General features: G+C 59.8%; 1 protein-coding gene across 1 annotated transcript in view; it reads left to right on the top strand.

The window, feature by feature from the left end:
* The window catches only part of ADGRB2 (adhesion G protein-coupled receptor B2), a 36,532-nt gene continuing 24,410 nt past the window's right edge, over positions 1 to 12,122 (top strand). The window contains 2 exon segments of the mRNA XM_042952549.1: positions 1 to 95; positions 7,166 to 7,976. Coding sequence (XP_042808483.1) covers positions 7,181 to 7,976 — 796 coding nt within the window. The 5' untranslated portion in view covers positions 1 to 95; positions 7,166 to 7,180.

The raw sequence follows: 12,122 nt of genomic DNA, 5'->3' as shown, positions 1-12,122 counted from the left end.
GCCCGGCCAGGCCCCCGCCTTAGGGATGGCAAACTTGCGCCCCGTGGCTGCCTCCGCCAGCGCCGGCCCCCGCTCCTGCTGCTGACGGCGCCCAGGTGAGTGTTCGGTCCCAGACCCTGACCCGGCCCCGCACCGAGAACCTCCCGGCGCGGTCCCGAGTTTCCGCACCGGTCCGGACTCGGGGCGCTCCCCTAGCTCATCTCGGTCGAATCTTCCCCCTCCCGAACTGTGTTCGTTCAGCATCTACCCATTCCTGTCTCTTTGGGAACTTCGAAGCCTGGGGCCGAGGCCCCCTTCATCGCTGGTGAGTCCCTTTTCCACCCCCATCCCCTTCCCCATTTCTGCTAAAGCCCTCCCCCACAATCCTGACCCAGACCTTACCCCCATTGCTGTCTCGAGTCTCTCCGTATCTTAGCCTGGATCCTGGCAGTGCGCCCCCCACCTTGATTAGAGCCCCTTTCTCCAACCTGCAGCTCGACTGTGTCTTCCACCTTAATCCACCCCCCCCCCCCCACCTCGGCTGGATGCCGGACCCTGCTCCTCCACTCACTTCATTTCTGCCCAGAGTCCTACCCGTCCCTATCCCTGTCTGCCCACAGTTACTGCCTTTCCCCGCGCCAGTACCCCGACCATGCTTCCCTTCTTATTTCTGTCCCGATTGCCTCCTCCCCCATATCTGCCCGGAGTCTCTCTATCCCTCGCCAATCTCTGCTGCAAGTCTCCTCCCCCTCACCCAGGACTTGGGGCCGTGTCCCCCGTGTCTGATCTGAGCCCCCTCCTCTCCGGCCGGGATCTCGGCTGGCCCTGCATCCCTGACTCCCGTGTCCATCTTTGGTCAGAGTCTGTCCATCCCCCATCCCTCTCTTCCCACCCCTGGGGCATAGAGCCGGGCACCACACGCACCCTCCTGCAGCCCTGGGGGCTGGCGTGTTGGGGCGGCGGTGGGGGGGGGGGGCGGGTTGTAGGTTGTGAAGTTGGCGGCCACTCCCGCAGTCAGCTCGGTCCGAGGGAAGTCCTCTGCGCCGCGGCGGGTGCAGAGCGGGCGAAGGGTCTGGTGCCCGCGGGGGGAGGGGCTCCCGGGCCAGAGATACTGCCCGCCTGCCCGCCTCGCCAGCTGCCGGCCGGGCCCCTGGGCGTCCTCTGGCGCCCCCTGCCCGCAGCCCTGGACCCGCCGCTCCTTTTCCTCCCGCGGGTAACCCCAGGTTTCCGCAGCCGGAGCAGCAGCGGTGGCTGCGGGACTGGCAGTGGGAAGTCCCTGGGGAAGAGGAGGTTGGCGGGCGAGGCCGGGTGCCCCCTCGTGCTAGCCTTGCGGGAACAATCCTGGTTGTCAGGCCGTATGCTCTGGGGTGGGGTGGGGTGGGGTAGGGTGGGGTGGGGTGGAGGGCTCATCCCAGCGGTAATTCCGGAGCCCTTTGATCTATCAGGGACAGACTAGGAAGACTAGCCCCTGGATTTGAGATGGTCTGGATGGGTTTGTTTGGGCTAGGGCGGGTGTCCCCAGAGAGCCTCTGTGTACCCCATGGCAGTCTCCACTAGGTGAAGGGTGGGGGCAAAGGTGGGCTTGGTCTACTTTGGGCATGGTGTAGACGGTGGGGGAGAGTCCACCTGGCCCTGGGGCAGAACAGGCACCTGGGGAGTGTCTCCCTCGCTGCCACAGGGGTCAGTATGGACTCTGTACTGGGTATGCCCTGATGGTGGTGGTGGTGAGGCTTGAGGGAGGGTCTTCCCTGGACCAAGATTGACAGATTTTCTCTTCTCTTCTCTTCTCTTCTCTTCTCTTCTCTTCTCTTCTCTTCTCTTCTCTTCTCCCTTCCCCTCCCCTCCCCTCCCCTCCCCTCCCCTCCCCTCCTCTCCCCTCCTCTCCCCTCCCCTCCCCTCTCTTCCCCTTCTCTCTTCTCTTCTCTTCTCTTCTCTTCTCTTCTCTTCTCTTCTCTTCTCTTCTCCCTTCCCCCATCACTCTTCAGAAAGGGATAGGTCTAGCCTGGGGTGGCTGTGTGTGGTAGGCATTTCTGTGTCCCCAAATAAGGTTCCAGCTGGTCTCTGCCCTCTTCTCTCCCTCCCAACCCCCAGGTAATGGAGCTGAGTAAGTAGTTAGTAACTCAGCTTTTGGTCAGATGACCTGGGTTCAAAAGATGTATGACCTGGGCAGGCTACATAACCCTTCTGAGCCTCAGTTGGCCCTCTATAAAATGGGTCAGTGATAAATGCCTCATATAGTTTCTGGGAGAATGAAATTAGATTGTATAGAGTGTCTGGCATCTAGTGGTGCTCAACAATGATTGGCTTATTGGGCGTTCGTCTTCAAGGCCAAGGTCAGGCACCTTGCCACTCTACTATTCCCAGAGGAGAAGTGCAGAACAGGTTCTAGTGACTTCACTCTATCCCCCAGGATAATAAAGCCAGAAAACACCTTTAGCTCCCCAGAGTGGGTCCAGGGAGCCTGTGACTATCAGTCTCTTCCCTCCCTCACCCATCTTTCACCATCCCACTGGACTGCTCTGGGATCAGCTCTGGCCAGAGGGGCATCAGTGAAAGCCAGGCCAAGGTCTCTGAGGTCCTGGCTCCAGTGTGGAGACTGGGGAGGTAGGATAAATGCAGGGAAGAAACCCAGGTCAAGGTCCCCAAAGTCAGGCTTGCCTAATGGGGGGGGGGGGGGGGCACGTGGGAAATCAGCCACAGAGGAGAACATGGTGCACAGAGGAGCCTCTTACCTCTCCCCAGGAGGTCAGACGCCATCGGGAACTTTCCAGGACAGTTAGTGCTCCAGATTAGAGTTAGGGGGCGACCCAGGCTGAGGACCCAAGAGTTTGAAGAAACCTGGCTTTGGCGTGAGTGGCTTGGTGAAGGGCAGGTAAGAGGGAGAGAAGAGAGAGGGCTTGAATCCACGGCGTTCTGCTGGGCCGGAAGTCCTCTGGGCAGTGTGGCTGGGCCTGGGTCCCACCGGGGAGTGGCAGCCTCTCAGCCTCCAGTCTGCCCGGGTAGCCCTGACATTGGGGAACAAAAGCTTTCGGTTCCTGTAGCAACGGCGGCTCCAGCTGCTGCAAAGTTCCGGGGAGGCGGGCGGAGGGCGGCTGAGTCACCGCCCCCTCCCCCGCCGCCCTCGAGGCACCACCCCCACCCCCCACCCCGGTCTCCCTTCTCTTGGTGGGCGGAAGGCCCCCTCCCCAGACCGAAAGGCCCTTGAGAAAGAGGAGGAGCGGCCGGCTCCGCCAGGTGGAGAAGGCGGGGCCGCACTGGGTGGGGGGGGAACCCCCCTACCCTCGGTCCTGCCCACCAGCTCCTGAGGCTGGATGGAAATGTGCGCCCTCCTGGGTACCAGAGCTCCGGGAGAGGGGTCCTTGGGGACCCTGCCAGCCGGCCAGTGCAGGGGCAGGGGACCCGAAGGCCCCGAGTGGGGGGTCCCCGCCCGCGTGTCGGCCTGGGCTCGGCCCGGCAGCGAGCGCCCAGGAGGCGGAGGGTGAGTGACGGGCGGGCGAATTGGAGCTGCCAGGTGGATAAACGCGACCGACGTGCGCACTGCTGCGCCCCCTCCCCCACCCGCCGCCCCTCCCCCGACCGCGGCCCCGGGCTCCGAGCGCCCGGTCACCCAGCGCCGCGCTGCTCCCAGCCGGCAGGGCGCAAGGGGGTCGATCCCCGGGATCCCCGAGACCCAGGCCTTGCCCTGAGGTGCCCCCGCCCCCCTCCCCCTCAGCCCCCAGTCTTTTCCCTTACAGCTGCTGCGAAAGCCTCCTATTCCCTCATTAGTGCAGAAGGGAAGCCGGAGGCTGAGCAGGCCTGCGGGGTCTGGGAGGAAGGGGGTCTCAGTGTGCTAGGACACAGGGTGGGTGGCATTCTCAAGTTTGCTGGCGGGCGGCAGGCATGCGGTGGAGGTAGCTGGAGGAGGGGGTCCCTAAGACTGAGATTATGCCAATGGGCAACTCACCCATCTCAGCCCAGTGAGGTCCTGAGGGAGGAGGCTTTTAGATTATCCTCTCCATTAACCTCCTGACGCGGGAAGTTCTTCCTCAGAGCTGAGCTCCATACCTATCGTCTCTAGCTCTTGTGCATGTATGTGATCTTGCTGTTTGGGTTTGGAGGTGGCCAAGCCATTCACATGGCTCAACCCAAAGGGCCTTCCCAGAGATAGCGGTGGAGCTCAGCAGGAAAGCCGGGAGAGTTTGTGAGGTTCCGTGTGGGAGGGGGGAAGGGAAGGTGTGCATACCCTGTCTGTGCCAGGCTCTGTGCTGGGAATTCACTGGGACGCTGAACAAGAAAGTGTGTGTAATCCTGGGGGCAGGGATCATGGTTTCCATTCCACAGAGCGGGGAACTTGACTCCGTTCAGGGAGGTTGAACATGGCTAATAACCGCTTCGGCTGCCTGGGAGGCAAGGATCCTTCCAGGTCCCCTCCCACGAGAGGGTCTCTCTGACTTGGAATTGGGCTTTTTGCCTTATTTTGTGGATGTGGAGTGAGATTTAAAAAGGGCCCCCAAAGGTCTTATGTCACAGCAGGAACCACGAGGGTAATACTTACCCAGGGTGAAATTCCCAAGTTGGCGTGAAGGGGCTGTCTGGAGGAGGGGGCTTGGTCAGGGTTTAGAGGCGGCTCAATTCTGGAGAAGCCAGGCTGTGGCTCTGAGGATGTGGACCTAGTGCTTCTTGATGGATTGGTGCTATGGAGGAGGGAGGAGCTGAGGCCCAGGAGGTGGGGTTGGGGGGGGGGCTGGTCTGAGCCCCCAGCTTCAGGAACACACAAAGGAAGGAACAGCAAGTCAGACCCCACCTGCCACTTAGCTGTCATATGCTAAGCCTCAAAGAACCAAATGCCTGTGTATATTCACACTAGAGAGTATATTTCCATCTCTCTCCATGTGTACGAGTGTCTGGCTCTTTTATACCTTGTACATGTGAGTGCCTGTACCCTAGTGTGCACGTGAATTCACTCATCTGTGGCTTCACTGATCTGTGTGCATGCTGAATGCCTGTGAACACCTGTCTATACATGCATCCGTGCATACCTGCTTTTGTGTGCACGTTGCACGGCACAGCAATGTTCAAGCCTGTGTGTGTGTGTGTGTGTGTGTGTGTTCCTCACCTTGCTCTAAGTGGGGGAGGTGAGGCCAGTTATAATGAGCCCCCACCTCCCCTCTGCTGAGCTACAGCTATGGCCTGAATTTTGCAGCCTGCTTAAAAATAATTGGGGGCAGCGGGGGGATTGCATGTCAGTCATCATCAGCCACTGGCTTCGCTGGTGCCGCAGCAGGCTGGGCGGGCTGAACAGTTTGGGACAGGCATGATGTGGGGGCGGGGGAGGCCAGGGGTCTTGTGTCCCTTTTGCAGTTCTGGCAGGAGCAGTGGAGACACAGCCTGTTCTGACTTTTGTTGGATAACTCCAGGCGGGTCTTTGGGGGAGGGTGGGGCCGCTCCTCCCCAATAAATGAGCCTGCCTGGAGCTTGAGCCCCCACCCCTCCTTCCCCCTATGGCTGGGGAGGGGCAAGTGCGGGATCTGGGGGAGTGAGGAGTTCCATGGTTGCTGCACAGAGGCTGGAATTCTGGGGTTCTAATTCCTGCCCTCTCACCACCCCCACCTCCAACCACTATTGAGGCTCCTAAAAAGCTAAGGGGAAATCTGTGCCTGGGGAGCAGCTACGTCTTGGGAAAATCTAGCCACACCTGTGAGTTATCCTATGTTTGTGATTCAGTTCCCAGAGCCAATGGCTTCTCCATTGGGCGTGCAGCCTGAGCAAGGAAGGGGACAGAGCAAGAGGCTATTGGTGGATGAGAGGGAACCCCAGGCTGGGGCCTCAGGTCCCGGGCTCCAGTCCCAGCTGGACCACTCTGTGTGATCTTAAGCATGTTGCCTCCCCTCTTGGAGCCTCATCCTTTCTCCTTTAATGTGGAGCAACCAGGCTCTAGGGGCCCATCCAGTGCTGTGAGCTATGCTGCCGGCATGGAGGAGGGAGGCAGCATGGATCACTTCGGGGGCAGGGCCGGGAGCAGGGTTGAGCCAGCCCAGGTGCCAGGCTCTGGTTTCCGGACAGCGCTGTGGACAGGCTGTGGGCAGTGGCTCTGTCCTGGCTTGGTGGGTGGGAAGGCACCTGCAGGTGCCCTGCCCGCCAGCTTCTGTCCACTCGGCCCTGACCGTCCCGAGTGTCTGTTGGGGGCATGGCCTGGGTCCTGGTTGCCTGCCCACGCATGGAGAGTACATTCACACCTGCTGAATTTTGCAGCCTGCTGGGAGTTTGGTTTAGTGTAACACTTTGTGGGGAGGGAGAAATCAGTGAACTCTGGTCTCCACTCCTGAGATGAGTGAGCTAGCCCTGGGGAGACAGCAGGGAACAGAGGTGATGATTGGGGGGCATGGGCTTTCAGGAAAGGGCTGTGGGAGCTGAGAGCTGGGTGATGGCTTGGTGGCCTCCGGAGGTGGGGTGGGGTGGGGGGGCAGGTAGCAGACCCTGAGCCAGGCCTTGGAGGATAACCCATGGCAGGAAGGGAGAAGGGGTTAAGGGGAATACTGCACCCATTTTGCAGATACCTCTCCCCTTGTTTCCACCAGGAAATCCACAGCAGTGATACTCATGACGCTCATGCTTGTGATGCCCTCCATGGGCATGGCTTGGGTTGTGCGCAGTCCCTGGCACCCCAGTGGTAACTCCTCCCCTTTCTCTCCCACTCAGCAAAGCAAGTGAGTGAGAATGACATTGTTCTGGGAATAACCTTGAATTGCTCTGATTTATAAAAAAGCAAATCGTTGTCAAACACTGTTCCTTTGACAATTACCGCTGGATTATGCGTGACATGGCTCACAACTGATCACGATACGCTGCGACTGAGAGCAACAGTTCTGGAGAATTTAAGTTGGGTGGTGGGGATGAGGCGAGATCCAAGTGTCAGGCCAAGATGCCGGTGGCTGATGAGATTGACGGAGGAATCATAGGATAACAGAGGCAACAACTGATGTTTCTTAAGGGCTTACAGACTTCCAGACACTCTCCCACGTGCCTTCATTTTACAGGTAAGGCGACTGAGGCTCCGAGAAGTCACGTCCCTTGTCGAAGATCACACAGGTGGACGTGGGCGACTCCAGAGTCTTAACCGCGAGGCCCTCTCCTGCAGCTCGCCACAGGAGACTCAGAGCCCACGCTGGCAGCTCCTGGGGCTGCTGACCACTGTCTCTCTCCACAGGGCAAGGGACATAGGATGACCCCAGCCTGTCCCCTCTTACTATCTGTGATTCTGTCCCTGCGCCTGGCCGCCGCCTTCGACCCTGCCCCCAGCGCCTGCTCCGCCCTGGCCTCGGGCGTGCTCTACGGGGCCTTCTCACTGCAGGACCTCTTTCCTACCATCGCCTCAGGCTGCTCCTGGACCCTGGAGAACCCTGACCCCACCAAGTACTCTCTCTACCTGCGCTTCAACCGCCAGGAGCAGGTGTGCGCCCACTTTGCCCCCCGTCTGCTGCCCCTGGACCACTACCTGGTCAACTTTACCTGCCTGCGGCCTAGCCCAGAGGAAGCCGTGGCCCAGGCGGAGGCAGAGGCGGGGCGGCCAGAAGAGGAGGAGGAGGCAGCGGGGCTGGAACTGTGTGGCGGCTCGGGCCCCTTTACCTTCCTGCACTTCGACAAGAACTTCGTGCAGCTGTGCCTGTCGGCGGAGCCCTCGGAGGCCCCGCGCCTGCTGGCGCCCGCTGCCCTGGCCTTCCGCTTCGTCGAGGTCTTGCTCATCAACAACAACAACTCCAGCCAGTTCACCTGTGGCGTGCTGTGCCGCTGGAGTGAGGAGTGCGGCCGCACTGCCGGCAGGGCCTGTGGCTTCGCCCAGCCAGGCTGCAGCTGCCCCGGGGAGGCGGGGGCTGGTTCGGCCACCACCGCGCCTCCGGGCCCGCCTGCTGCCCACACCCTGTCCAATGCCCTGGTGCCTGGGGGCCCGGTCCCACCTGCTGAGGCCGATTTGCATTCAGGGAGCAGCAATGACCTGTTCACAACCGAGATGAGATATGGTGAGTCAGAGCAGGGCCCCGGTGGGGTGGGCGTGCCCAGGGCTGAGGGTACGCTCTGGTCCCCGTCTTGGCAGATCTCCAGGCCATTTGCATAGTTCTTCACCCGTGTCCCCTCTGTGTCCAGCCTTCTCCGGGTGCTGGGGTCCCCGAAATGGATTGGGGTTAGACCCCACTAACCCCAAACTCTTGTTTGTAGTCTGGGTAGGTGAATGGGGGGCAGAGATGAGACAATGCAGTGTGGTGAACCCAGGGAGAGGACCCTCCCACTAGGCAATCAAGGAAGGCTTCCTGAAGGAAGTGATACAGGCGCAAGCAGAGATCTGAAGGACACGTGGAAGCCAGCCAAGCCAAAGAAGTGGTGAGGGCGCTCCGGGCAGAGGGAGCAGTGCATGCCAAGTCGACAAGTTTGCCTGGAGGCTGGAGAGTAGGCAGGGAGCAGGGACATGTTCCTGCCCACACGGGTCGGCGATTTTTGGCAGTGGCCCCAGGGTCAGGGCAGAGGGAGGTGCAGAAGAATGGGCCTGGGTGAAGAGGACTGGGCTTCGAGGCTGCCTTGGAGGGCTGGGCTGGCTCCGCTCCCAGCATCCCCTGTCTCCCCCTCTGGGCCCATGTCTTCTGGGACCGAGGCTGCCACAGCTGCTAGAGCTTCCTGCTGACTGGGCAAAAGCTCTGCGAGCCCTTGAGCCCTGCCTGCTCCTGCTCCCACCCCAGCTCCCTCACCACAGCCACTTTCTGCCGACCCTCCTTCCTGCAGCTACAAAGCCCCCAGGCCCTCATCTGGATCCTGTGTGCCCGCCGAACAGAGCCAGGCCAGTGACTGGCCAGGGGGTGGGGGTGGGAGGGAGGCAGAGCTGGGATCTGGTCCCCAGCTCTGGGACTTAAAGGGAGTTCCCTTCCCTCTCCTGGCCTCAGTTTCCCCATTTGGGATAACAGGTGCTGGCCTCCCATCATGAGGATGTCACGCAGGGATGGAAGTCAAAAGAGCCACGGAAATCGGCCTGAGAGGATTTACAGGGACACAGGGGGTCTTGTGTGAGGGCTGCTAGGAGTATTGGAGGAGTATGATCTGTCCCCACCCCTGCTTTGAAGGCCAGAGCCCAGGAGTTGAGCACTGCCCTTGACTATTATCACCTTGAGTGGATTCCATCTTTTTGGCGTCAGTTTCTTCATCTGTAAAATGGGGAGATATCTCTGAGTTAATTAGAGGGCCAGTTATCATGACAGTGGCCTCTCCCAATGCAGTGGGGAGGCACTTCTCAACCTCCCCTGTGAGACATCTGGCACCATGCCTATCCATGGCAAGTGCCCAGTGGCCTTGCTCTGGCCTCTCCCCCTGGCCAGCTTGGCCTCTAACATCGGTCGATGAAGCCGTCCGAGTGACAGCCAGGCCGTGGGCAGGTTACAGGCCCTGGAGGCTGGCCTGGGATTTAGTGCCTGCAGGAAGAAATTGAATTTCGCTTCTTTGTCGAACATTGGCGGAGAGTGCCAGGCGTATATCAGGAGGTTTATGACTCTTCCTGCCTGGCGGCCACTGCCCGTCACTCTGTGGGGGCCTCCCCCATCGCGCTCAGCAGAGGGCAGGCTCTTTTGTCTGGCTTTCCCTGCGGTCCATTGGTCCAGTGGTCTCCAGTGGATGGAGCAAGGCTCTGCCCTCATGGGCGGGCACCATCTGGGCAGGCTGCCATGTGGAGCACAGAGCCAGGAGCAGCCAGCTGGGCTTGGTGAAGCCGGAAACAGGAGTTGGTTGGTAGTCGGAGTGACTTTGGGGGTCAGAGAGGGCTGGTGATGGGAAGGCCACCATTGTCCCCATCATCACAGCCTCTGCGGGGGCCTCTGGGACTGAGCATGGGTGGAGATTGGGTGCTGACTGTACCTGGGCATGAGGCCTAGTATTATCTCTGAGCTGGGAGTCCCAGGCTCCCAGCTGTTCCACACCTGACCTCTGCTCATGCTCCTTGTCCTGCTTGGCATGTTTTCAGGCTGCTCCATGGGGTTGCCTGCAGGGAGGGCCCTTGTGGGGAGTTACAGGGGGTGATGTGGCATTGGTCATCCTAAGTGATCTTGTCCAGCACACTGGTGCCCAGAGCCCCTTCCTCTCCCCTGGCAGGCAAGAGACTTTTACTTTTCCTCTCTGCCATCTCCTTCCTTCTGCCCAGTCTCTTAGGGGCAAGAGACAGTGGGCGTATGTCTCAATTTGTTCCATGTGGCAGTGGGCATCTGAGGGACAGGGCACTGTCAGGACTCAGGGCCCTTTGTGCCTGGTTGGCAGGACCCCCTTCTCCCCATTGGGCCAGCTGGACACATGTACCAGCTGTGTGAGAACTGGCTCACATGTGGAACTGCCAGATTGAGAACGAGATTGGTGGGCAAGATTAAGACCCTCGTCCTAGCCCCTCTGCCAGGCCCTGTGGCAGGGGAGCTGTGTTTCCCTTCTCTGGGACACTCTGCATAGAATCAATTGAAGGCAAGGCCAGGTGGAGTGGGACTGGGTCCATGCTGGAAGAGTGGCACTGGGGGACAGTGCCTGGGTGGAGTGCCTGGGCCCGCCTCAGAGCCCAGTGCGTTTGACAAGAGGGTACAGGCGCCTGTTAATTTCACGCAAACTGCCTTTGATAGATCTCTTGTTATTTTTGGTGAGTTGAGCCATAAATTTGTGCCATCTTGCTGCCGCAATCTGTTAAGTGGGGAGAAAGGAAGAAAGGGAAGGCAGGCAGGAAGGAGCCCAGCGGATGCTGGCTGAGGCCGGGGTGGGGGGCAGGGAGCAGGAATCACGGTGAAGACGTGGTGCTGCCACCCTGCGTTTCCTGCCTGCTGACCCCTCCCCGGTCCTGACGAGACACTGGCCAGTGGGGATGGCTGTGCAGACTGACACCTGGGGAACCTCCTCTCTCCTCTCCCGCACTCCCTGCCTTCCTCAGAGGTGCTGTCCCATCCTTGGCTGGCTGGCTGCTGCTCACCCACCTCCCCATCACCCAGGCCCCATTCCGGAGGCCAGAGTTCAAATCCCCACTCTGCCACTGCTGCTGGGTGACTTGGACGATGGGCTGCCCCACGGGGGCCTCGGGGCCTCCAGTAATCTGTGCATCACTTCCCAGATCCAGCCCCCATACTCTCCATCGTGGCACAGACTCTTCAGCCTGGCATTCCAGCCCCACCCCAGACCCAGCTGCCACCTGCTATTCAGCCTTCCCTCTAGTTCCGTCCTACCTTTGACCAGGGCTTCTCACTGGCCCCTGAGCCCCTGCTTTCTGGACTCCCTGCTTTTGCTTGGGCCTTTCCCTCACCTGGAATGCCCTTTGGCCTTGGTTTTCCACAACTTCCCATTTTTCCCAGGGCTGCTCAACCCGTTTCCACTAGGAAGCTCCTTGTACCTGCCCAACCTAGTCCTAGATTGGTCTTTCTCCTCCCGGTGCTCAGGCCCTGCTGTCCTCTTTTGGCCAGCCTGGTCCGCTGGTGGGAAGTGCAGCCTTACCTGCCTGTTTGGTGCTCAGACACCGGGGAGGCCAGGCCTCTCTCATGGTGGGAGGAGGGGGCACCTCGCACATTCAGTACATTTCCTAGAAGGTCCTTCCAGCCGAGATCTGTGCTTCTGGAGCTCTGTGTGCTCCGTCACAGGATGGGGAGTGGGACCTAGTTTCCCCCAGATATCTCAGCAGGGACTGAGTCCCCACCCACCCATCACACACATCTCCGTGTCTTTATTGGAGCGGAGTTTGTGCCGGGCCTTGGGTTGGCTCTGGGTGAATGAGATCCCAGGTGCACCAGATGTACCTCCTGCCCTCTGATCGGGGAGAGCGACCACTAGGTATACAGTGGTGGTCAAAGCCACAGGCTGAAGTTTCCTGGCCCTGGATTCAATTCCCAGCCCCACCACTGACTAAGCTCTGCGACCGTGGGCAGGTTTCTTCACCTGCCATTTCATTACCTGTAAAGTCGGGATAGTTGGGCTGTTCACAGAGTGATGATAAAGATGAAAGAAGAGAATATAGGTCAGCGCTTAGTACAGTGCCTGGCACATGGTAAATCCCTAATAAATAGCTGCGTGTTGTCATAATTTAGTGCCATAGGTTTGATGTACCTGGGCCAGATGTCAAGGGAGGAGGAAGAGTGAGGGGTTCAACCACAGAGGGGTGGGAAGGCAGTCTA

The sequence above is a fragment of the Panthera leo genome, chromosome C1 (assembly GCF_018350215.1).
Source record: "Panthera leo isolate Ple1 chromosome C1, P.leo_Ple1_pat1.1, whole genome shotgun sequence".
Classification (NCBI taxonomy): Eukaryota; Metazoa; Chordata; class Mammalia; order Carnivora; family Felidae; genus Panthera; species Panthera leo.
Note: the sequence above shows the minus strand (reverse complement) of the source record. Positions and strands in the feature narration are given on the sequence as shown.